Source organism: Mustela nivalis, assembly GCF_964662115.1.
Source record: "Mustela nivalis genome assembly, chromosome: 8".
NCBI classification, from domain to species: Eukaryota; Metazoa; Chordata; class Mammalia; order Carnivora; family Mustelidae; genus Mustela; species Mustela nivalis.
In genome coordinates, this window is record NC_139027.1 from 19667183 (window position 1) to 19691289 (window position 24107).

General features: G+C 39.9%; 1 protein-coding gene across 1 annotated transcript in view; it reads left to right on the forward strand.

Annotated features, from left to right (window-relative positions):
* HADHB (hydroxyacyl-CoA dehydrogenase trifunctional multienzyme complex subunit beta) overlaps nt 1-24107 on the forward strand; it is a 33634-nt gene that overhangs the window by 3493 nt on the left and 6034 nt on the right. The window contains exons 2-10 of the mRNA XM_082745134.1: nt 3678-3752; nt 3862-3906; nt 8318-8417; nt 11656-11700; nt 14959-15058; nt 18888-18975; nt 21166-21353; nt 21681-21861; nt 22741-22862. Of these exons, the coding sequence (XP_082601260.1) occupies nt 3686-3752; nt 3862-3906; nt 8318-8417; nt 11656-11700; nt 14959-15058; nt 18888-18975; nt 21166-21353; nt 21681-21861; nt 22741-22862 (936 nt within the window). The 5' untranslated portion in view covers nt 3678-3685. The remainder of the gene's footprint in view (nt 1-3677; nt 3753-3861; nt 3907-8317; nt 8418-11655; nt 11701-14958; nt 15059-18887; nt 18976-21165; nt 21354-21680; nt 21862-22740; nt 22863-24107) is intronic.

Consider the following 24107-nt stretch of genomic DNA (forward strand, 5'->3'; position numbering starts at 1 on the left):
ACTGACCAGATTATTATTCCTAAATCAAGTCAATATCACACACCATTGTTTTAGGCCTTGGTTACCTGAACCAATGATCTTGGCAAAGAGAATGAAATTATTCTGATTGATTTAAATCCTGGAGTTGGGCTGGATTCTATCCCATGTAAACTACGTATGGCAATTGCATAATGGAGTCAAATGGATATTTGGGTGAAAACCACAGATTCCATTATAGATTATTTTTCTTTTTGCTATAATTTGTAATAGTTCTTTATGGGTTATGGATATTAACCCTTTGTCTGTTTTACATATTACAAATATTTTCTCTGAATCTGTTGTTTGCTTTTTAATTTTATTTTAGTATCTTTTTGCTGTGTAGATATTTTACATGTTTATCTAATTTAAACCATTATTTACTCTTTTCCCTTTATGACCTCTGAGTTTTGTGCCATATGTTGGAAGTCTTTCCCGGTATAAGAATATGAAAATATTCTGATACCTTTTACTAGTGCTTTTATAGTTAAAATATGTATATATATAATTAGAGTAATCACATCTGGAATTGATTGCTACATGTATGAGTTACGGACCTAAAGTTTTTTTCCAGATAATTAGGCATTTCCCCCCAAAATTTAGTGAATAATTCATCTTTTTGCATTTGAAATGTTACCTTTTTTTTTTTTTTTTGAGAGGGAGACAATTCTTTTTAAAGAGTTATTTATGTATTTATTTTAGAGAGAGAGAGGGACAGCGGAAGGGACAGACAGAGAGTCCCAAATAGACTCCCCTCTGAGCTTGGCCTGTTGGGTTCTGTCTCAGGACTGGAGCCGAAATGAAGAGTCGGACGCTTAACAGACTGTGCCACTCAGGCGCCCTTACTTAAGGGAATTTGTATCCAAGGCTGGTGTGGTGTCATATGTAACTTCTGGAACTGAGGTTCTCATCTCATGGGCTTGTTTGTGTCTCCCTGGCTAGAGTCTTTTGAATATCCCTAGGGTGATAAGCCTAGAGTTTGGATTCCTTCATCTCTTCTCAAACCACATATTTAGAAAAATGTGATATTTTTTTTCTTAAGTCCTAGGGCATCCTCTTTTAGTCTATAAAGATGCAAGAGAAGTTAAACGAACCTTTTATGTTATTATTATTATTATTATTATTTTTAAAGATTCCACTCATTTATTTGGGGGAGAGGGAGGAGCAGACTCCCTGCTGAGCAGAGAGCCAGTGTGGGGCTTGATCCCATGGCCCTGAGATCATGACCTGAGCCAAGGCAGACACTCAACCAACTGAGCCACCCAGGCCCCCCCTATATTATCTATCTTTTTAAGGCTTTTATATTATCTATTGTATTTGTGTAACAAATTACCCCCAATTTTAGCAGATCGAAACAATAAAAATTTACTGTTTCGGACAGCTTCTGGGGGTGACTTAGCTGGGTTGTTCTGACTTGATTTCTCATGAGGTTGCAGTCAGAATGTTGGTCAGGGCACTCATCATCTGAGAGTTTGCCTGTGCTTGAGGATCCACTTCCAAGTTCAGGTGACTGTTGGCAGGAGGTGGCAGTTCTCATCATGTGAGTCTCTTCATAGGACTGTTTGAGTTGTGCCAGCTGGCTTCCCCCGGAATGAGTGAGTGATTGGAGAGAAAGAACAAGAGCAAAGCTGCAGTATTCCTTATAGCTTAATCTCAGAAGTGACATATCAGCACTTCTGACGTATTCTTGTGTTTACACAGACCAACTGTGGTACACTGTTGGGGGCAACTGCAGAAGGGTTTGGATACCAAAAGCTGGAGATTATTGGGAGCCATCGTGGAGGCTGGCTGCCACCATCTTCATAGGCATATATCATCAGCTTATTCTTACCCTTTTTTTTTTTTAGGTTAAAACGTATTTCAAAATTGAGAAATTATAAAACATGGACAATGACAAGTCTGCCTTACATCCTGTCCTGTAGTTACACAGTTTCCTTCCTTTTTAACGTCTTGTTTCTACTTTCAGGGATATTTTATAAAGATACAAGGAAATACATATATTATTTTTCCTCTTTTTGACATGAACAGTAGTAGCTGTACACTATTTTACACCTTAATGCAGGTTAACAGTGGTTCCCTATCAGTACATAACCGTTTCCTTATCTTTCATAGCTGCATAATATTTCTTTGGGTGGTTGTAGCGTGGTTTACTTAACCAGTTCTGTACTTTTAGTTCTTCTGATATTTTGCTATTACGAACAGTGGTGACATGCTTCATGTTGTGTGTGCATTAGTAATGTCCTGGAAGTAGAAGTGGAATTGCTGGATCAAAAGTTGGATGCAGTTACAGTTTGTTTGTTTGTAAGATTTTATTTATTTATTGGACACAGAGAGAGAGAAAGAGAGATCATAAGTAGGCAGAGAGGCAGGCAGAGGGAGAAGCAGACTCCCTGCTGAACAGAGAGCCCAATGTGGGGCTCCATCCCAGGACCCTGAGATCATGATCTGAGCCGAAGGCAGAGGCTTAACCCACTGAGCCACCCAGACGTCCCTGCAGTTATAGTTTTGACAGTCAACTGCCACATTGCCCTCCCTAGGGATTGCCCCAGCATGGCCTCCCAGCAGCGTGTTTGTGCCTACTCTTAGCACAGAGTATGTAAAACCTTCCAGTCTGCCAGTGTCACAGGTCAAATATTGTATCTCTCTGTGTGGTTTCAGTTTGCATTTCTTTTAGGAGTAAGATTGAACTTCTTTTCATGTATCCAAGAGCCATTCGTTATTTCCATTTCTGTGAACAGTGTGTTCATGTCCTTTGCCCATTTTTTTGGTACTGATTTGTAGGAATTCATTTTTTAAGAATTTAGGGGCGCTTCTAATATATTTTAAATATTTTTTAATATGTAGGGTTTTAATGTTTTTTTTTTTTAATTATTTTGAAACAATAGCAAGCTTATTAAAAAGTAGCAAGTGAGGGGATCCTGGGTGGTTCAGTTGGTTAAGCAGCCAACTCTTGATTTCAGCTTAGGTCATGATCTTGGGATTGTGAGATCAAGTCCCCCATTGCACTCTATGCTCAGTGTGGGAGTCTTCTTCAGATTCCCTCTCCTTCCAGCTCACTCTCTTTCTCTCTCGAATAAATAAATAAAATCTTAAAAAAAAAAAAAAGGTAGAAAGTGCAATACACAAAGTTTTTTTTCCCTATGGCATTTGGATGTAAGTCGCTAACAGGACACTACATCAGCCCTGAACACTTTAGTGTACATTCACCCACATATGAACATGCACAAGGCACTAATCACAATACAGCCTTCAGAGTCAGCAGATTAACATTGGTGGCTTCATGATCATGTCCATTAACCTCTCTACTGCTTTGGCCCTAAAGAAGGACATAAACTCTGGAGCTAGACTGCCCGGCTTCAGATCCCAGCTCTGCCTCTTGCTAGCTGTGGATCTTTGGGAGAGTCAGTCAATCCCTGCACGCTTCAGTTTTCTCATGTCTTACAAAGAGTGTAATAATAATAATGCTTAAAATTGTTGTTTGCACGCTATGAAAGCCATGTCAGTGTAGCTGTAAGAATATTATTAGAGGAAGGATAGTTACTTGGTAATACATTAAATTTTACGGTTCTTTATAGTTACCACGGATAAGATTATCAGAGATCATAGACTAGAAGCCACAAATTGCTCAAATAATCCAGGATATATTTTTGTTCTTTTTTCAGATTTCAGAATGACTTCCATGTTGACTTACACATTTAAAAATCTTCCCAACACATCAAAATGGGCCCTGCAATTTTGTAAGTTTAATTTCTTCTTTCTTTTTTTAAGATGAGATTTAGATTTATAAGCAACTTACACAGGTATCGATTGTACTGCTTTATGTAAACCATTTATTTTATCTTCTAGTTGTGAGACCTCTGAGCTGTTCCTCCCAGCTGCAAGCTGCTCCAGGTACAGTAGTTTGTAAAATAAACATTTCTGGTTTAAATGTTAGATTCTAGAGCTGTGAATTCTGAATAAAAACCAAGACTAACTTGCAAATTCTCCCTTTTCTCTGAGCAACAAGAACATCACTGTTGCCTTCAAATTAAAACACAGTATAGGGCTAACCAGTAATGATGTTGCATGGTGTAGAGTCGACAGGATGCTGCTGCTGGTGTCATGGCAGTGCCATGAACCCTGCCGGTCACTTCATTCAGCTGTCAGTCCTGGAGATGGTTACTATACAGACATTCTTAAGGCAAAGTCAAATTTTTAAATTTGCAGTTAGTGATAGACTTCTCTATTAATGATCATATACCTCTTCCCAAAATGTGGGTGACTGGGGAACTAGTAAATAAAAGAATGTTGTTGGGAACGCCTGCATGGCTCAGTCAATTAAGTGTCTGCCTTCGGCTCAGGTCACAATCCTGGGGTCCTAGGATCTAGCCTTACAACAGGCTCCCTGCTCAGTGGGGAGTCTGCTTCTCCCTCTCCATCTGCTGTACCCCCTGCTTATGCTCGCTTGCTTGTTCTCTCTCTCAAATAAATAAACAAAATCTTTAGAAAAAATAAAAGGATGTTATTTAGTCAATATGAAATGAGTAAGTAGGGAAATGTATTGATTTTACATGGTTATATAGACCTTTGGTAAACCAAGTGTAGATCTGCATCTTGAAGGCATCTATACCCATTATAGGTATGTATCTTCACTGGTCAGAGCTAAAAACATTCTGACAGGTTCATACCATTATTCTCTTTGCCTGGGTCCTCGAATGACCTATGGCTTATGATTTTGGTTTTATTATGGTATTTCTACTTGGATAATAGTTGGATAGAAAAGCACTTTACCAGAATTTAGAAGACCTCTACTCTATTCCAATTCTGTCTCTTTCTGGGCACTGTGGTCTTGAATTGGTCACTTTACTTCCCTGTGCGTTAATTTCTTTGTCTAAAAAAAAAAATAATAATAATTTTAGGCTTGTTGGCCTCAAGTTATGAAGATATCTCAAAGTACTTTAAAAATTAAACCCAATATGAATGTAAGATGGTATTTTTATATTTTATATGTATTGTCAGAAGTCTATTACTTAATCCCACCTAGCGAAGTTTCATCTTGTCATGCAACAATTATATTTCTTCTGGCTTCTAAATCCTAGCTAGAAAATGGATTTGTCTTAGCTTCATGAAGAATAATTCCTTTTTGTCTCATTTACCTTTTCCGTAATTGAGATGTTTGCCCACATGGTTTTGCTTTGCAGTCACGCAAATGAACCTGATTCTTGACAACTGGGAGAAGGTCAAACTGAATACCAACAGAAGGAAAGCATTTATCTGGCATCTCATGCATTTTTCTTTATACCATTCTTTAACTGTGTTTGTGTTTCTGTCTCCAACTATATCGCAAACCCTTGTAAGACTGGAGCCTTTTTGGTGTCTAACAGTGATTTGTGCTAGCGCTGCTGAAGATCATGTACCAGAAAGCACAGGATAAGACAAAGGAATGTGACCACCTGATTTGTGGGGAGGGAGCAGACTTATGCTGGACAGGTTTTAGGTTGTAGTAATTTTGTGACATATTCCTCTTGAAGCTCATGTGAGTGTCCCTGCTTGACAGGTCTCATAGGGTGAAGGGTTTAGAATAGAAGGATACAGAATTTATTGATGTTTTCAGTCTTTAGATGGGACTTAACTGTCTGATGGAAATTTTGACCGATTCAATGGTTATATCTCTATTTGTTATGTATCTATGTGTATAAACATACCATATACATACACACACCACTGAAATAATACATGACACATATTTTATCTGCTTTGACTTCAATTATATGTGTAAAATACAGAATGTATATCAGCCATAGAATCCTAGGCTTTGGTTTAAATTTGCAATTAGTAATAGGCTTCTCTGTTAATGAGCATATACAAGAGGACCTATTTCCAAAATGTGGGTGACTGGGGAACTAGTTGGGAGGGGGTCATCTAGTCCAGCAAATAATAAAGTTTTGGCAGGGCAGGGACTAGAACCCAGATAGTTTAACTCGCAACTCAGATTCTGAGAGTACATTGTTATTGTGTGCCCCTATGCTGTGGGATACATAAAAAGGAGCCTTTGAGAAAATTCTGATGTGGGTAGGAACCATTGTGCACGAGAAACAGAATGGGAGTCCTTTGGGTGGTGGTTCAATACATAATGAATAATGAATACTATTTTTAAATTTGGCTTGTAATATTAGTTTAATTACTTTATAATATGCTATATTGTTTAGAATAGCTAATTTTTGCTCCAGACGTTGCCACAGAATGTCAGAGGCTAGAACCACAGGTAACTGTAGTTAATCAGGGAAGGCTTTACTAGGAGGTGGAATGTGCACCAGGCCTTGCAGGATAAGTAGGAATTAGACGGACAGAAGAGGCCACTCAGATGAGAGGGTACATGAATAAAGGCAAGGATGCTGAATGAGCAAATGAGCAGTGTGAGGGCTTGGGGACTTGCTCATCTTATTACATGCTGAGAAAGGGGAAATTCTTTGGGATGGTTAAGGTGGAACTAGTAAAGCAGGGAATTCATTGGAAGAGATAGGATTTGAACTTTATCTCTAAGTGTATAAAAGGGACATGAGCTCAGTGGAATGACATGATGGCATGTCATCTGACTTCCCCTTAGTGCTTCATTCTCTCCAAGGTCAGTCCGAGTAATCTGCGGATCTTTTAATTCAGTAGCTTCTTTGCAATCCTCGTTCTCCTTAAGGATTGAAACACTTGACCATCTTGTGCTCCCTGATACTCTCCTGCTTTTGCTGTCACGCACTGTTCTCTCCTGACTCTCCTGCTGCCTCCCTCTCAAGTTTACCTTTTGTCCCACATCTTCTCTCTGTCCTCTGAATGTAGGGAGGTCACAAAGCCAAGTGTCTTTAATTGTGTAATGGACACACTCAAGTGAAGGATAAGAGGGCCGGAGTGTACTACAGCTGGGGAGTGTTAGAAACCAAGCAGCTCTAGGGGCCGGCTCCTTTGTTTTTCTCATGGTCAGATAGTATGTCACTTTCCCGGCTTTGCTGCTTCTCTCTTTATATCCTTCACCCTTCCTGCTGGCTTCTCTGCTCACTCAAGCTTTTTGCTGCTGCATAACTGGCTTACAAGTGACCTCAGTTTGCTAGTACCCTGGTTTTTCTTCATGGCATCCTTTCCGCCTCAACTAATTAGTGTTTTTCTTTATGCTTTTTTGTGTAGATTCCTAAGAGAGAGAGCCTGTCTGGCATAGCATATCACTTATAGAAGATGACATGGGTTTTTTTGTTTTTTGTTTTTTTTTAACTTTTTTTTTTTTTTAAGATTTTATTTATTTATTTGAGAGAGAACATGAGTGAGGAGAAGGTCAGAGAGAGAAGCAGACTCCCCATGGAGCTGGGAGCCCGATGCGGGACTCGATCCCAGGACTCCGGGATCATGACCTGAGCCGAAGGCAGTCGTCCAACCAACTGAGCCACCCAGGTGTCCCGGGTTTTTGTTTTTTTTTTTAATATTTTAAGTTATTTTTATTTTTTAAAGATTTTATTTATCTATTTGACAGAGTATGAGAACACAGCAGGAGGACCAGCGGAGGGAGAGGGAGAGGCAGACTCTCTGCTGAGCGGAGACCCATGTGGGGCTCCATTCCAGGGCCCCGGGATCATGACCTGAGCCGGAGGCAGATGCTTAACCAACTGAGCCACCCAGGCACCCCAGATTTTTATTTTTTTAAGTAATCTCTACACCCAGCACAGGGCTTGAACTTAGAACCCAGAGTCCAAGATTTGGGTGCTCTACTGACTGAGCCAGCCAGGTCCCCTTTGACTTTTTTTTTTTTTTTTTAAGATGTTATTTATTTATTTATTAGAGAGAGGGATCACAAGTGGGCAGAGAGTGGGGGGAAGCAGGCTCCCTGCTGAGCAGAGAGCCCGATGCAGGGCTTGATTCCAGGACCCTGACATCATGACCTGAGCCAAAGGCAGAGACTTTAACCCACTGAGCCACCCAGGTGCCCCCTCCCCTTTGACTTCTAACATGAATGACAGACAGATGTCACATTGGTTGTTTTCAGTGTGATTACCAAACATTTGATAGAAAGAAACAGTTTTCTTAATGGCACGAACACCCTCTTCATTAGGTATAATCTGTGTATTTACCTTAAATGTCGTTTGGAAACTTGTAAATGCTAGTCTGTTTCTTGGTGGTTTTGTTTTGTCTTGTTTGTTTTTTTAATTGAAGTAGTTTGATAAATGGCAAATGCAACTTGGTGTTGAATGATGTAATTCTGCTTAGAATGTCTCTCCTTAAAAATGTAAAAAGTCATCTGACTTCATATAGTTGTACTAACAGTTCTTTGAACTTTATCTTAAAGCCACCCAGACCAAATCAAAGAAAACCTTAGCAAAACCCAACATAAGGAACATCGTAGTGGTGGACGGTGTTCGCATTCCGTTCTTGCAGTCTGGCACTTCGTAAGTATGAAATGATGGTGCTTTTCTTTTTCTCTCTTTTTCCTCTCCCAGCTTTATTCGGGTATGATTGGCAAATGAGAATTGTATATATTTAGATTGCACAACATGATTTTTTAATTTTAATAACTCATGATTTAATATACATATACGTTGTGAAATAATTACAGTTGGATTAATTTACACATCCATCACCCCACATATTTTATTTACTTCTTTTAAGATACTTTCAAATGTGGTCTTTATAGGGGTACTTGGGTGGATCAATCAGTTAAGCCATCTGCCTTTGGCTCAGGTCATGATCCCAGGGTCCTGGAATTGAGCCCCTCATCAGGCTCCCTGCTCAGTGGAGAGTCTGCTTCTCCCTCTCTCTCTGATCCTCCTCCCCACTGGTGTGTGCTCACTCGCTCTCTTTCTCTCTCTCTCTCTCTCAAAAAAAATTGGTCTTTATAAATGTAACCCAGTTACAATAGTTAGTCCACTAACTATTGTTAGTGGACTAATGTATGGGTAGCATTTTTATGAAATTAATACAGAATAAGTTAAGCTAGTGGTAAAATAATATGGAAAAATTTATTTTTCATCCTTTCTCATGAACAAGCCTGGTGTAGTTTTAGATTGAACCAGCCCTATTTTGAAAACCTAGTGTGGGTCCAGATACCTTGGTTCCAACAGACATATGCTTTCTTTGTCTGGAGATACTTCCATTGTTTCTGTGCTTCTTCAGAAGTTTGAATACTGAGGCTGTGGGCCTACAGGTATTTACAAGGGCCTTTAATTCATTGCTTTGGCCTCCTGGAAATGATCAGAATTGCAGGTGATAGGCTGGTCCAAATCCCAGCATAGCACAACCCCAAGTAAATGGAGCCAGGGTGATCCTAGATGTGTACAAAAATTTCCCAGAACCAAACTGCTATTCTCCTTAGGCTTTTCCTCTCTTTTTTTGACCCCAGGTGAGGCCCAGTCTGTCCAAAAGCTGATAACAGACTTTGGTAACTAGATTCAAACTAAATGAAGCAATAGTTTTATTCCGCTTAGGTTGTTTTGGTGTTCGTATTTTGAATAAGCAGTCACTACCTTAAAAATGCACTGGGGAATGTTAGGCATCTGCTAAAAATAGTGAGTCCTATCATGTATAATATAGAAATATCTTGAAGATATGTTAAGGATAAAGAGTATGGTACAGAGCAGTATGTGTAATGCACATTGTTTGTGGAAGATACATAGTATACATCTACACACACAAACACACAAACAGTAAACGTTCTTTTTTAAACATATGGTTTAGGGGCATGTGGGTGGCTTAGTTGTTAAGCATCTGCTTCGGCTCAGGTCATGATCTCAGGGTCCTGGGATCAGCACCACTTTGGGCTCCCTGCTCAGTGGGAAGCCTGCTTCTCCCTCTCCCACTGCCCCTGCTTGTTTTCCCTCTCTTGCTGTCTCTCTATCAAATAAATAAATAAAATCTTAAAAATAAATAAACATGTGGTTTAGAATCTAGAGAGTATTTTCTTATAGAAGTAATGCCGTAAGTGGTGGTGACAGAGTGTTACATCATAACCCAAAGAATAAATATTTGTATGAGTCCAATCTGATATAAATAAGTGATTGAATAAATCCATACATGAGGAAGAAGGGACACATCTTATTTACCAAAGAATTTCAGCTAACAGATGTAGCAGAAACAAGGAAAATAAATCACCATTAGAACACCATGGTAATTGCTGCAAGCAAGATCTGCGAATGAATGCTAAAATTAGTGGGTGGGAGATGTTGAGAAACAGGATATTTTGCATAGCCTCAAACTCTCTTCCCCCAAATATTCATTAATAACTTTGATGCTTTTAATATATGTCCACAAATCCTTCTTTATTCCTTCTACTCTGATATGGAGCTACATTCTCCTCCCGTTGAGTTGATAATGGGACTAGTGAGTCCTTAGCAGGACTAGTGAGTCCTTCTCTACTCAAGTTGAGTACAGAAGGGGAAAGATGGTGGAGAAAACTGGCAGAGACTATCATCACTAGGAATAAGTCATGTTGCTATCATGTATATTCTTTTTTTTTTTTTTTTAAAGATTTTATTTATTTATTTGACAGAGAGAAATCACAAGTAGATGGAGAGGCAGGCAGAGAGAGAGAGAGGGAAGCAGGCTCCCTGCTGAGCAGAGAGCCCGATGCGGGACTCGATCCCAGGACCCTGAGATCATGACCTGAGCCGAAGGCAGCGGCTTAACCCACTGAGCCACCCAGGCGCCCACTATCATGTATATTCTGATATGAAGCAATGAGAAGGGCACTTTTCCTCTGTGGTATTCTTCCCCCAGACCCATTGGCCCTAGTCTTCAATTGTCAAGGTCACAAAAGACACAGAAAGGCTGAGAAACTGTCACAAATTGGAGGAAACAGAGGCATGACCACTACATGCATGGATTTGGTCTTGGAACAGACAAGTAAGAAGGAATTAGTAGAAAAATTGGTGAGACCCAGATAAATTTAGCAGCCTAGTGAGTAGTATTTTGCCAGTTTAATTTCTTAGTGTTGACTAGTGCATCATGGTGCTGTAAGATATTAGCATTAGGGGAAGCCACACAGAGGATATTCAGGACTCCATTCTATCTTTCCAGTTCTGTCGTAAATCTCAAATTACTTCAGAAAGTTTCTTTAAAAGCCCTAATACAAATGCCAAAGTCCCTTTGGGCATTACAGAATAAATAATGTATTTTAAAAATGAAAGTAAAGAGTATTTAAAAGGTGGAATTTAGTTTTATTTTTTATTTTATTTTTAGAGAGAGAGAAAACAAACAAGTGGGGAGGACGGTCAGGGAGGGAGAAGCAGACTCTGCTGAGCAGCGAGCCTGAGGTGGGGCTTGATCCCAGGATTCTGAGATCATGACCTGAGCCGAAGGCTCTACTCTACTCAACGGACTAAGCCACCAGGCACTCCTGGAGCTTAGTTTTAAAGAGCATGTAGCATATGTCGTGCTGAACAGTAAGATACTGGGCCACATCTTTGTTACATTCTTAGCCAGCTCAGTAGGGGGTAAGGCTTGCCAGAACATTCCCCAAGACAAATAGTAGTCACACTGTTTCTTCATCTGAGATGATGGACTACCTTAGATAGCAAAATGAAGGCATTTACAGCAGCTTGTGTTAGCTGTTATCTCTACGGATTTCAAATAGAACGAATGTGTTTTTTATTAAAGTTCTAGGCTTTTATTTTGTTTCTTTTCTTTCCCCAGGTATAAAGACCTGATGCCACATGATTTGGCTAGAGCAGCACTTTCGTAAGTAAATGCAGTTTTATTTTAGTTCTTATTTCATTAAAAGCATTTTCTCTAGTTTTACATGTAAAACAACGTGTTTAATAGAATTTCCGTATCTAGGATATTCTAACTTTTATGTGGTGAGAAACAAATACTGGCCTTTTAAGATTTATTTGTGCTTTTTTCTGGCCATAGGTACAGTACAAATTCAAGCATAGGTATAGTACAAATTCACGCAGCTGTCAGAAATGTTTATTTTGAGGTCTTGGCAAATAATCTCTTGGCATGACAGTGTTCTTTAAGGAGTGCTGTAGCTAGCTAGCCAGTATAAACTGATCAGAGTAAATACGATATATATATATATATATATACACACACACACATATTTATATATATATATTTACTCCGAAATATATCTCTCTCTATATATAGAGATTTTATTTTAGTAAAAAATTTTTTTAGTGATCTGGTGATTATTTTAGACAGCTGATATTTATCTAGAAAGAAGACTAGAACGAGACCTAAAGATTCCTGTGTAAAGCAAGTGAGAATATAAAATTAGGTGTGGTTACCTGAGATTGAGATGGATGAGGACTTTGAGGAAACTCCTACAATATGTGGCTATTTGTGTGGTGGGAATAGCATGTAGAGCATTATCTCATTTTTTATTGATGCCTTGCCTCAGTCTCTTCAACCAGCCACAGGTCTTTTTTAGTCTGAAAGAAAACCTTTCAGTTGCCCTTTCTGCCCATCTAGTTCTTTTTCTTCTCTTCCTGCCAGACTTTAAGAATGAGTGAAAGCAGCAATTGCTTCTCTTTTCTTACTGTCCATCTCCTTAATCTCGTAATGATTATTTCTGTTCCTACTGTTCTTCAGTAACCGTACTTTGGAAGCTTCTCTTCATCATGGCTTTGGGGGCATTAAGTGCATGAGTCTTTCTCCTGGCTTGGGTCCTTTTGTATTCTGTAGCATTGACCTCTCAGCTGTACCTGATCCTGTCTTCCTTTGATTTCTTAATATGCCTTTAGGATTTTCCTTCCCTTTTCTGAATGATGCTTCTCTACTTTTTTAAAAAAACTGAATCTCTTCCTCTTTATCTTAAAAGTATTTGGCAAATTTTTATTCTTAAAGCATAGTATTTTTTTGTACGCATGCTTTTCCCTAAAAGAAGAATCTCATCTAAGTATTTATTTTTTTTTATGTGGAAGACTCCCAAATCTCTGAATTTGACCTCTTTTCTTAGACACTACAAGTATAGCGTATCAAAAATAAAAATTAAGAGGGTTCCTGGCTGGTAGAACATGTGACTTTTAATCTCAGCATTGTGACTTCAGGCCCCATGTTGGGTGTGGAGCCTACTCGAATGAATGAATGAATGAATGAATGGGTGAAAGGAAGAAAGAATAGCCAGCTTGTTTTCCTATTTCTGATGTTGGCGCCATTTCTGATTATGATCCCAGACTGGTGCTTTGCAAGTTTTCCCACAACTTTTTTTTTTAAAAACTGTCAAATGTAAGATAAAATTGGGAGAATAATACAGTGAAAAAACCTAAATACCTCTTACCCAGATTTAATCATTGTTAACCATTTTGCCATGTTTGTTGTATCTATGTGGTTTGAAGCTTTTGGCAGTAAGTTGCAGTCATCTTGAGGCAGAGATCTTCAGCCCAAAATACTTCAGGGTTTATTTCCTCAGAATAAGGATCTTCTCTACTATCTGGGATGTCATTACTGTGGCTAAGACAATAATGATGATTCCATTACTAGTAATGTTCAGTTCCTAGTCAGATCCCCCATAATTGTTCCAAGAATGTCTTTTCTTAGTAGTTTTTATTTTCCCTTCAAATCAGGACCCAGTCGAGGTTCACATTACAAATGGATATGACTCTTTAGTCTCTTTGATTTAGAACCTTTTCTTTCTCCTACCAACTCTTTCCTGCCCCATATGATAATGACTTTTTGAAAATCCTAGGCCACCTGTCCCATAGAATGTCCCATATTCTAGATGTTTCTTCTTGATGATATTTAACTTCTCTTTTGAATTTCCTGTAAACTGGAAATTAGTTCTAGAGGATTGGTTAGATTCAAGTTAAACGTTTTTTGGTAAGAATGCTTTATAGGTAAAGCATGTGGTATTCGGTCATTTGAGGAGGCACATGGTACATGATTCTAAATCTAACCACTCAGTCATGGTGGTCACACTGCCAGGGCTTTTGGTTATAAAGGTACACTCTTTTCTTTTGCAATTAGTAAGTAATCTATAAAGTGATATGGTAGCACCATGTTCTCCAACAGTCTTTGACCAAGTGGTTTTAGCATTCATCTGTCAACCTTAACGATGAATCAACCTTGACAATGAATGATATCATGATATCATTGCCTCTGATATCCAGTAGGTGCTCTTTAGAATATGGAAGTTCTTTTGAAACTCCCCTTTTTCCTCCCCCCCCCCCCAACTCCCAAGTATATAATCAGCCACCTCTCTCAACCCTGGGGCAGCAGCTCTTTCTTCCCATGGGTCACCCCATGCTTTAATAAAACCACCATTTTGCACCCCCAAAAAAGTCCGAGTTCAAGATACGCTCATTCTATTCCTACTGGCAACTGGAGTGTTACTGTTTCTAGTTTCTGTTGGTGGGCAGAGCTAGACAAGTGTATGTGTGTATAGACACACATGAATCGTGTTTCTATTGAGACACCAAATTTAAATTTAATATACCTGGTATTTTACTTCAGTTCTTTGATTTTATAGCTTTTTTGTTTTTTTGTCTTTGATTTTATATCTCTCTTTTCTCTTTTGACTGAAACTTAGGTTTCTACTAATGTTACTTTGTTTATGTATCTTTTATCTTTTTCTGGATTATTTTTGATTCTTCCTATTTAATTTCTCATTACCAATTGAACACCAAGTGTTGACTTTTTACTTATTTATTTTTAAGAAGATTTTATTTATTTATTTTGAGAGAGAGAGAGAGAGTGACATGTTCATGAGCCAGGGGTAGGGGTAGGAGCAGAGGGAAAGAATCCCAAGCAGACTGAGCCAGAATCAAGAGTCGGACATGTAGTGTGCAACCGACTGAGCCATCCTGTGCCCCTAAATGTTGACTTTTTAAATCACTTATTCATTCATTTCTTCTTGTTGAATTAAGAAAAAAATACGGTCTCTATTCTTTTAAATTCAAAGTTAACCTCTTAAAAGAAGTACAGTGTTTTATCTGATGACCTCTGGCAATATCTTGGTGTGTGAAATGTGTTTTTGCTCTGGATTTCTACTCTCAGGGGTTTGCTGACTCGGACCAATGTCCCAAAGGATGTTGTTGATTACATCATCTTTGGCACAGTTATACAGGAAGTGAAAACAAGCAATGTGGCTAGAGAGGTGAGTAAAACGCTGTATTGTTCGAAGAGATTGATAGGAGAATCACCTTGAATTTTAGTTAACAGAATTACTTTTTTAAATTATTAAAATTCATTAAGGCTATACATATATTTTAACTATTTAACTTATTTATTTGAGAGAGAAAAAGAGAGGGGGAGGGAGAGCATGAGCAGGGAGAGGGGCAGAGGGAGTGGAAGAAGCAAACTCCCCACTGAACAAGGAGCCTGCTATGGGGCTCAATCCCAGGATCCTGAGATAGTGACCTAAGCCAAAGGTAGGTGCTTAACTGTGCCCTCTCATTAAAGCTATATTTGACTTTAATTGTGATTTTACAATTTGAATAACAAACGTTATTTAATATTTAAGAGTTATAATATAAGGGCGCCTGGGTGGCTCAGTGGGTTAGGCCTCTGCCTTTGGCTCAGGTCATGATCTCAGGGTCCTGGGATCGAGCCCCACATCGGGCTTTCTGCTCAGCGGGGGGCCTGCTTCCCCCACCCTCTCCTTTCTCTCTGCCTGCCTCTCTGCCTGCTTGTGATCTCTTTCTCTCTCTGTCAAATATATAAATTTTTTTTAAAAATCTTAAAAAAAAAATAGTTATACTATAAATCAAGTAACATATACTATGCTAATATATTTATTCTATCCTATAAATCAAATCGAGTATTTAAGCTGCTTTCGGATATATGTTCATTTGTCCTATCTCTTAGGATTATAGAGATTATAGCAAAGTATGGCTAATACGACTTTTAGTAATGTTACTATGGCTACTAATTAACTTAAAATTTCAACATAGTGCAAAGAACTTATTTCGTAACGTGGTTTTTTGTTGGAGGTAGGTAGCCTTGCTTATTCATTTATTCCCATTAACTGGATGACACATGGGGTGTTGTTTTCTTAAACGATTTCACAGGAGTTTACTTTTACCCTAGTTGGCACAGCTCCAGGTACTGTTTATTGGTGGCAACCAGGGTGATAACCGACCTTGAAACTTCCGTGACGTGTCCATACAGGCATTTCATAGTGAACAGTCCAAACGCGTCTTCTGGGCTTTGTTTCAAATTGGAAATGATTATTTGGATAAAGGTGACTCCACATTTAAGGGTGCCAATAAGCATTTTCTTTATTTTTAATGTTGTTCCTGCATATTACTGTGTTCAGTATAGTTGTAGAGGCAAGGATTTCCATCACTGTCAGGTAGGGGGAAGGAAAATGAGCAGGCCTGCAAGTACTGGGTCTACCCCACATCTTTCCCTAACAGTACATATTAACATTGCTGAAGGCCTGGCACACCTTAAGCCCACAGAATCAACTGTATAATATTAGAGAGGCAGGAAAGAAGAACAGAAAGGTGTTTTTTCTCCCTGTCTTGATTTTTTTGTTTTGTTTTGTTTTGTTTTTCTTTGGGCTTTCACATTTCTAACTGTGTTGAATATGACAATTTTAGGAGTGTGTCAAGCTATTCATAATACGTTTTCAACCTTTATATTCTGGGGAAAAAAAGCTCTTATGGGAGCACTTAAAAAGTAAATACCGAGTGTTTTGATTTTCTTAGTATTTCTATTTTATCCTAATTCTTAAAGCCATAATGTTTTTCTCTAAGTTTTGTCGGAAGATTCTATATCTCGCGCGCATCTCAGGTATTAATCGGCCAGCATTTGCTTCCCTCCCCCTGCAGTATCGCGTTGCAGTCTGGGTGATTTTTGTAGTGCTTCAGGGAAAGGTGGTCTTTTGCAGTTTGGGTGATTTTTGTAGTGCTACAGGGAAAGGTGGTCTTGGGGGAATATGTTATGAAGAGGTCTCTCTACAGATGCATTTTAACCTAAAAGCTAATGTGACCTCCAGCTGGAGAACTTTTTAAGGACTTGTTGTCTGTATTAATAATGTTCAAGGAAATCCTAAAGGCTCTGATGCTGAGTTCCCATGAACCTGAATTTTCTGAAAGACCTCTGTTTATTTCCCTGCTCTCCTATTTAACAACGTGGCATCTTCCTCCTTTTCCCTTAGTGTACTAAACAGGGACTAGGCTTGCCTTGAGAGGTATTATTCAAGCTTTAAATAGAAGCGCGTGGACAAGGTTCGCCAGGAACCACTTCTATTTAAAACTTTTTCAGCCCGAGAGCCAGCTGGGGCCAAGGGTATAACACGTGCTACAAAGGACCTTGTGAGGATTAGGCCGTAAGGACCTCAGTGCCCTTTTCACTTGCCCCACTGGTGTGTGCTCCTTCTCTGCCCTCTGGAGATTGACTGCTTTGCTCCTTTTGAATATGGTCTACATTGAGAGGCTCACATACCATTGCCAGAGTGTAGTTTTCAGCAAAGTAGGCTGAGCACCTAGTATCAAACCTACCTAGAAAAACCGGAGGAAGGTTATGTTGCATATACAGTATTGAGACACACTTGAATTTCTAGATGATGGTGTATAGGGCGTGTAAGATAGTAAAAATCAGTGAAGAAATCTGGAGTCTGAGGCTCAGTTTGATAAGCATCTGACTTTGGCCCAGGTCACGATCTCAGGGTCCTGGGATCAAGCTTGCATCAGATTTCCTGCTCAGTGGGGAGCCTGCTTCCCATGTGTGTCCTCTTTCTGGTTCTCAAATAAATAAAATCTTAAAAAAAAAAAAAGATACAGAGCCTCCTTAATATAGATTTTAGAAACATGTTTTTCTTTTTACCAAATTACAGGAGATCTTGTATTCTGAGCACAGTTAAATGGTTTGAGAAAATGGTCAATAAAAAAGAATTCCCCTCGTGGGAGCCCGAATCTCATGGTTAATAGTGCGGGGGGTGGTTGGTGGGGGGGGGGCAGTGAGAGCATTATTTTTAAAGTGTAACTTTAATATTATAAACATGTTTTATTGTATCTATGCATTAATTCTTTACATATGCAAAAATGGAATCAGAGGTTGATTTTTTTTTTAGCATCATAATTTTCCCAATTAATAGTACAATGAAGTAATAGATATCTTCATTTCATGTATAACTCTTACTGTGCCATCATGACGGAGGCCATTTTGCAAGATTAATGGAGCTCCTCAGTTCTTGTCAAGACCCATCAAATTATTCTCTTTTAAAGTGCCTGTAAATGTCATCATCCAGGACGGATTTCTCTTTTTCCAGTTGTTTACCTGGTCTCACCCTTATTTGTCAGAGGCTCACTCGGGACTCAGGCAGTATTGCACGGGTTCTTTCATCAGCTTGAACTCCTGTGTATTGGCAAGTTTTCCAGTTTGACTTCATGTTGGCTCTACTGTGGGCTGTGTGAAGTATGAGACGGTCGCTGAGGGAGATCAGCTGGCAGTGAGAGGAGTGAACTCGGGAGGGACCTGAGTGGGAATTTTGCTCATAGTGGTCAGTTCTTTAGAAGTCACTTTCTGGTTTGATGACTTGTGCTTTGCCACTAAGCCTTTCAGCTGTAGGAACAGAGATCATGAGGTTTCTACTCCACAGTATGTTTCATCATTCCATCAACTGTATTTAACAGGTTTACTTCATTGGAAAACTTAAATTAAAATTGAATTATGTGTTAATATTTTTGAAGGCTTGGGTCAAAGCTTGGCTAAGAAATTAGGTGACAAAAAGAGAGTATCGTAGCCTGCTACCACACTAGACACCAGCTATCAAGAATTTCGCCGTGTTTGGCAATTAATGGCTAGATGAAAAATGAGTAAGCCATTTCTGTGATGGGCTTAATTTTATTCAAATATTATTCTAGAGTATTAACTTCAGTGCTTTCTTGATTCACCATAGAGAGAAATGGTGCTCAAAGCATCATTTCCAGGTAGTTCTTCCTATAGAAGTGACCATTTCATTCATGTATTTCATGAAGGCTGCCCTCGGAGCTGGCTTCTCGGACAAAACCCCTGCTCACACTGTCACCATGGCCTGCATCTCTGCCAACCAAGCCATGACCACAGGTATGTTTACTTGAAGACAGAAGGTACCTGTTAATTCTCCTTGACTGTTTTTTAAGATTTATTTATTTATTTTAGAGAGAGAACACATGGCGGTTAGGGGCGGAGGGAGAGGGGGAGTCTCAAGCAAATTCCACGCTGAGCACAGAACGCGATTCAGAGCCTGATTCCAAGACTCTGAGATCACAACCTGAACAGAAACCCAAGAGTCGGACACCTGACTGACTGTGCCACAGACACCCCATAGAAAAATACTCTTGGGACGCCTGGGTGGCTCAGTTTGTTAAGCGGCTGCCTTCGGCTCAGGTCATGATCCCAGCGTCCTGGGATCGAGTCCCACATCGGGCTCCTTGCTTGGTGGGAAGCCTGCTTCTCCCTCTGCCTCTGCCTGCCACTCTGTCTGCCTGTGCTTGCTCTCGCTTCTCCCTCTATGACAAATAAATAAATAAAATCTTTAAAAAAAGAAAAAGAAAAATACTCTTAACAGATCTCTAAATTTGTCTTTTTTTTTTTTTTTTTTAAGAAAAATAGGGTTGCATCGAACATTTTTGATTTTTGACAGTAGTTCTCAACTTTTTTCTTTCTCTCCGTACTTGAGGGACACAGCCATTCCTTAGTTACTCCATCAGTAATGTGGCTGGCCACAGTAGGGATTATCAGGTAGTAAAGTATGTCTCTAGGAGGGTGCTTCTGAATTTAAGGCATAAATAATTTATAACCTGCTAGGTTTTAAAGTTAGGTGATTCTAATGTGATATTCTCCCATGAAGATTGTGGCATCAGTGATAAATCACTGCTGTAATACAGCTCTTTCCTCCACTCTCTTCTCACACCACTGGCATTTTTATAATTAGTTACAAGTTCTCCTAACAGACCTTAGCAAAAAATCCTGGGACATTTTGCAGCTTTGGCCATTATTATGAAAATTGAGGAAACCTGAAAGATGTCGTCATCATGACATCCTAATAGCATTCTTAATAACAATGACATTCTTTTTTTTTTTTTTTAAGATTTTATTTATTTATTGAAAGAGAGACAGTGAGAGAGAACATGAGAGGTGAGGAGGTCAGAGGGAGAAGCAGACTCCCCTCGGAGCTGGGAGCCCAATGCGGGACTCGATCCCGGGACTCCAGGATCATGACCCAAGCCGAAGGCAGTTGCTCAGCCCACTGAGCCACCCAGGCACCCCAACAATGACATTCTTAATAACATGAAGGCCAGCTTGGGCATCCTGCCTCATGACTGGCACAGAATGATGCCAGAAGCAGTGATTGGGAGCAGTCACTATTCTGTGAAGCCTGTGACAACTTCTGCATAAAGCAACAGAATACTTGCCAGTGGCCATAAAGATGAAGGGGGCTGCCTTACCTTTTCAAAAGCCAGAATTTCTCAAGCTTGTAGCAGAAATTCCCATTGTAGGGGAAAAAAATCTTTCCAAAAACTGAAGCTGGGAGTTTATAAAATCTTCAGAATGTTCTAGTATAGAATATAATTTGTTTGAGGGTTGGTCCCATGGATATTTCCAGAAGCTCATGTCCATGTGGCCTGAATGAAACTTGTTTTCTCTAATGCAGTGAATATAGTTTTACTCATTCAAAAAAATTATCTTAATCCCTTTCAAAAGGTGAGAAGCAGGGCACCTGGGTTAAGCTGTAATACAGCTGTCGGTTAAGCTTCCAACTCTTGGTTTCAGCTCAGGTCATGAGCTTTGGGTTGTGGAATTGAGCCCCAGGTCAGGCTCCGTGCTCAGTGAGAGTCTGCTGAAGAGTCTCTGTCTCTCTCCTCTCCTCCCCCTGCTTACGTGCAAACGCGTGCTCTCTCTCAAATAAAAAAAAATCTTTAAAAAAAAAAAGGGAAAAGATGAAAGGTTTAATTACAGATGTTATATAATGGTAACTGTCATACAATTTTTTTTTTAAGATTTTATTTATTTATTTGACAGACAGAGATCACAAGTAGTCAGAGAGGCAGGCAGAGAGAGAGGAGAAAGCAGGCTCCCCGCTGAGCAGAGAGCCCGATGTGGGGCTCGATCCCAGGACTCTGGGATCATGACCTGATCCGAAGGCAGAGGCTTTAACCCACTGAGCCACCCAGGCACCCCGTCATACAGTTTTTTGATGAAGAAGTTTAAATTACCAGTGCTCTGTTAATTTCTACTAAAGATGTTCATCTGTGTGTCACCTGTGCCCTGTAGGTATTGGTTTGATCGCTTCTGGGCAGTGTGATGTGATCGTGGCAGGTGGTGTAGAATTAATGTCTGACGTCCCTATTCGTCATTCAAGGAAAATGAGGAAAATGATGCTTGAGCTCAATAAGGCCAAGACTCTGGGTCAGCGACTATCCTTAATTTCAAAATTCAGATTGAATTTCCTATCACCTGAGGTAAGATTGTGAATTCTTACATGAACCTATGTTTTTCTAAAGCATCCCACTGCAAAGATTTAGAATTAGGTAAGACAGCTTGGGGTCAGTTATGCTCTAGTAGTTGTAGATTCTGTTAATTACAGGGTAGGGGTAATTATTTGCTCAAGATTAAAAAAAAAAAAAAAAGACTGTGGTTAGAAAATTTTAATTTGTAAGCCCTTCTCGGAGATGCCTTGCTCACAAAAAGCTTCTCCCACCTTGGTCTTGACCGAGTTCCCCAGACAACCTGAGGTGTGGCGAACGTATGGTAATGGCATACCTGATCCTCTGTGGCTCCTTTCCCAGCTCCCCGCAGTGGCCGAGTTCTCCACCAGTGAGACCATGGGCCACTCTGCAGACCGGCTGGCCGCTGCCTTCGCTGTCTCTCGACTGGACCAGGATGAGTATGCGCTGCGCTCGCACAGCCTGGCCAAGAAGGCACAGGATGAAGGCCTCCTGTCTGATGTTGTACCCTTCAAAGTGCCAGGTCCGATGGTTTGCTCAGCGTTGTGAAGGAGAATGCTTTGTGCCACTTGTTGGGGAGTTCTAAGTTGCTTCTCAAACTGCCAAAGCCCCAAATGACTTTTCAAATAAGTATATTGGTTCTGATTGCCGAACAGTCACTCTTTTTTTTTTTTTTTTTTTTTAAGATTTTATTTATTTATTTGACAGAGATCACAAGTAGGCAGAGAGGCAGGCAGAGAGAGAGAAGGAAGCAGGCTCCCCGCTGAGCAGAGAGCCCGATGCGGGGCTCGATCCCAGGACCCTGAGATCATGACCTGAGCCGAAGGCAGCGGCTTAACCCACTGAGCCACCCAGGTGCCCCACCGAACAGTCACTCTTAAAAACAGACTCAAGTTTCAATTTATGTTGTAACAGTAGGTCAACATTTTAAAAAGAGAAGTTTTTCTAGGAGTTGCTTTTAGGTCTTCCTGCTATATTTTAGGTTTTTTGTATATACCTGTTTTAAAAACTTCATTCATGTGATTTCTGTATAAAATAGCCAAATGTGAATGAGTATCTTAAGGAAGTAATGTATCCTTCTTTTATTAGACCATTTAGATTTCCCAGATGTCCTAAGGGTATAATTTAGGGGCGCCTGCCTGGCTTAGTTGATAGAGCATGTGACTCTTGATCTCAGGGCTTTAGTTTGAGCCTCTTGTTGGACATAGAGATTAGTTAAAAAGAATAAAATCTAAAAAAAAAAAAAAAGTATAGTCTTAAATTTGGTATCTTGATGACTTTAACAGACATTTTAGTAAATAGGTATGGTTTACATTTCATTTTTCAAAGTTTTTAGAACATATTTCTCTAGCAAAGATAAAGTCTATAGTTCCCCAGAGTTAAAAAGCTCATGTTTTTACAGGAAGAGAAACAGTTACCAAAGATAATGGCATTCGTCCTTCCTCTCTGGAGCAGATGGCCAAACTAAAACCTGCATTCATCAAGCCCTATGGCACCGTGACAGCTGCAAATTCTTCTTTCCTGGTAACTGTGTGCTCTGTGTGTTTACTAGCCAACTATCCTATTTGTGGACTCTCAATAGAAAAACCTAAAGTAGATCAATTTTATGTATCATGAATAGAGGCATAAAAATATAGTTACTCATTATAAAGATATTAAAATGGAGTCATTAAAAAATTAGAATCCTAGTTTTAAGGCCCTTGGAGCCACTTGATCCTGCCACCATGCTGATGCAACAAGCTCTCTTTCAGTCATTTAAAGACTCAGAAGACCGCTGAGCTACGCCAGGCAGTGGGGTTAGCAAGTTAGTCACAGTGACTGTAGTGCAGCGAGAAGGTGCGGTGGCGGCTGTGAGCATAGGCTGACAGAGAGGACACACAGACAGGAGTCCAGGAGGCCCCTCAGAGGAGCTGGCATTTGAGCAGTAAATCTTGAAGGGTACAAGGCAATTCAAGAATTCATTAAATGCATTCTAGGCAAAAGGAATGGCAAGGGGATATGAGAGCAAGGGTTTCTTTCGGGAAAAGCTTGGCTAGAACATGGGATATGAATTTGAGGAGTGGTATGAGACGTGCCAAGTAGGCAGGGAGAGTGACGAGATAACCTCTTCCAGCTCTGATTGTTAGGAAATAATGCTTCCAGGCGCCTAGGTGGCACAGTCGGTTAAATGTCTGACTCTTAGTTTCAGCTCAGGTCCTGTTCTCGGGATCGCAGGATCAAGTCCTGGCATCAGGGTCTGTGCTCATTACAGAGTCTGCTTGAGATTCTCTCTCTTCCTCTACCCCTCCCCCCATGCTTACATGGTATCTGTGGTCTCTCTCTCTCTCTCTCATGAATCTTTAAAAAAAGGGGCGCCTGGGTAGCTCAGTGGGTTAAAGCCTCTGCCTTCAGCTCGGGTTATGATCCCAGGGTCCAAGGATCGGGCCCCACATCAGGCTCTCTGCTCAGCGAGGAGCCTGCTTCGCCCTCTCTCTCTGCCTGTCTCTCTGCCTGCTTGTGATCTTTGTCTGTCAAATAAATAAAAATCTTAAAAAAAAAATTAAAACTATTAAAAAAAATGATGCTTTCTACTGGCCCTCAAGCTATTTTCCTGTAAGCAGTTTCTATAAGTATCTTCCTATAAACATAGGGAATACATGTTTACCCTCACTTTTTGTTATGGTTGTTTTGCTGATCAGCATATATCCTTCCTTGTTTTTTGGCTCCTCAGTTAAACCTCCCTATGGATTCTGTTTCTGCTCATAGGATGTGGTTTCTTTTCTCCTACCA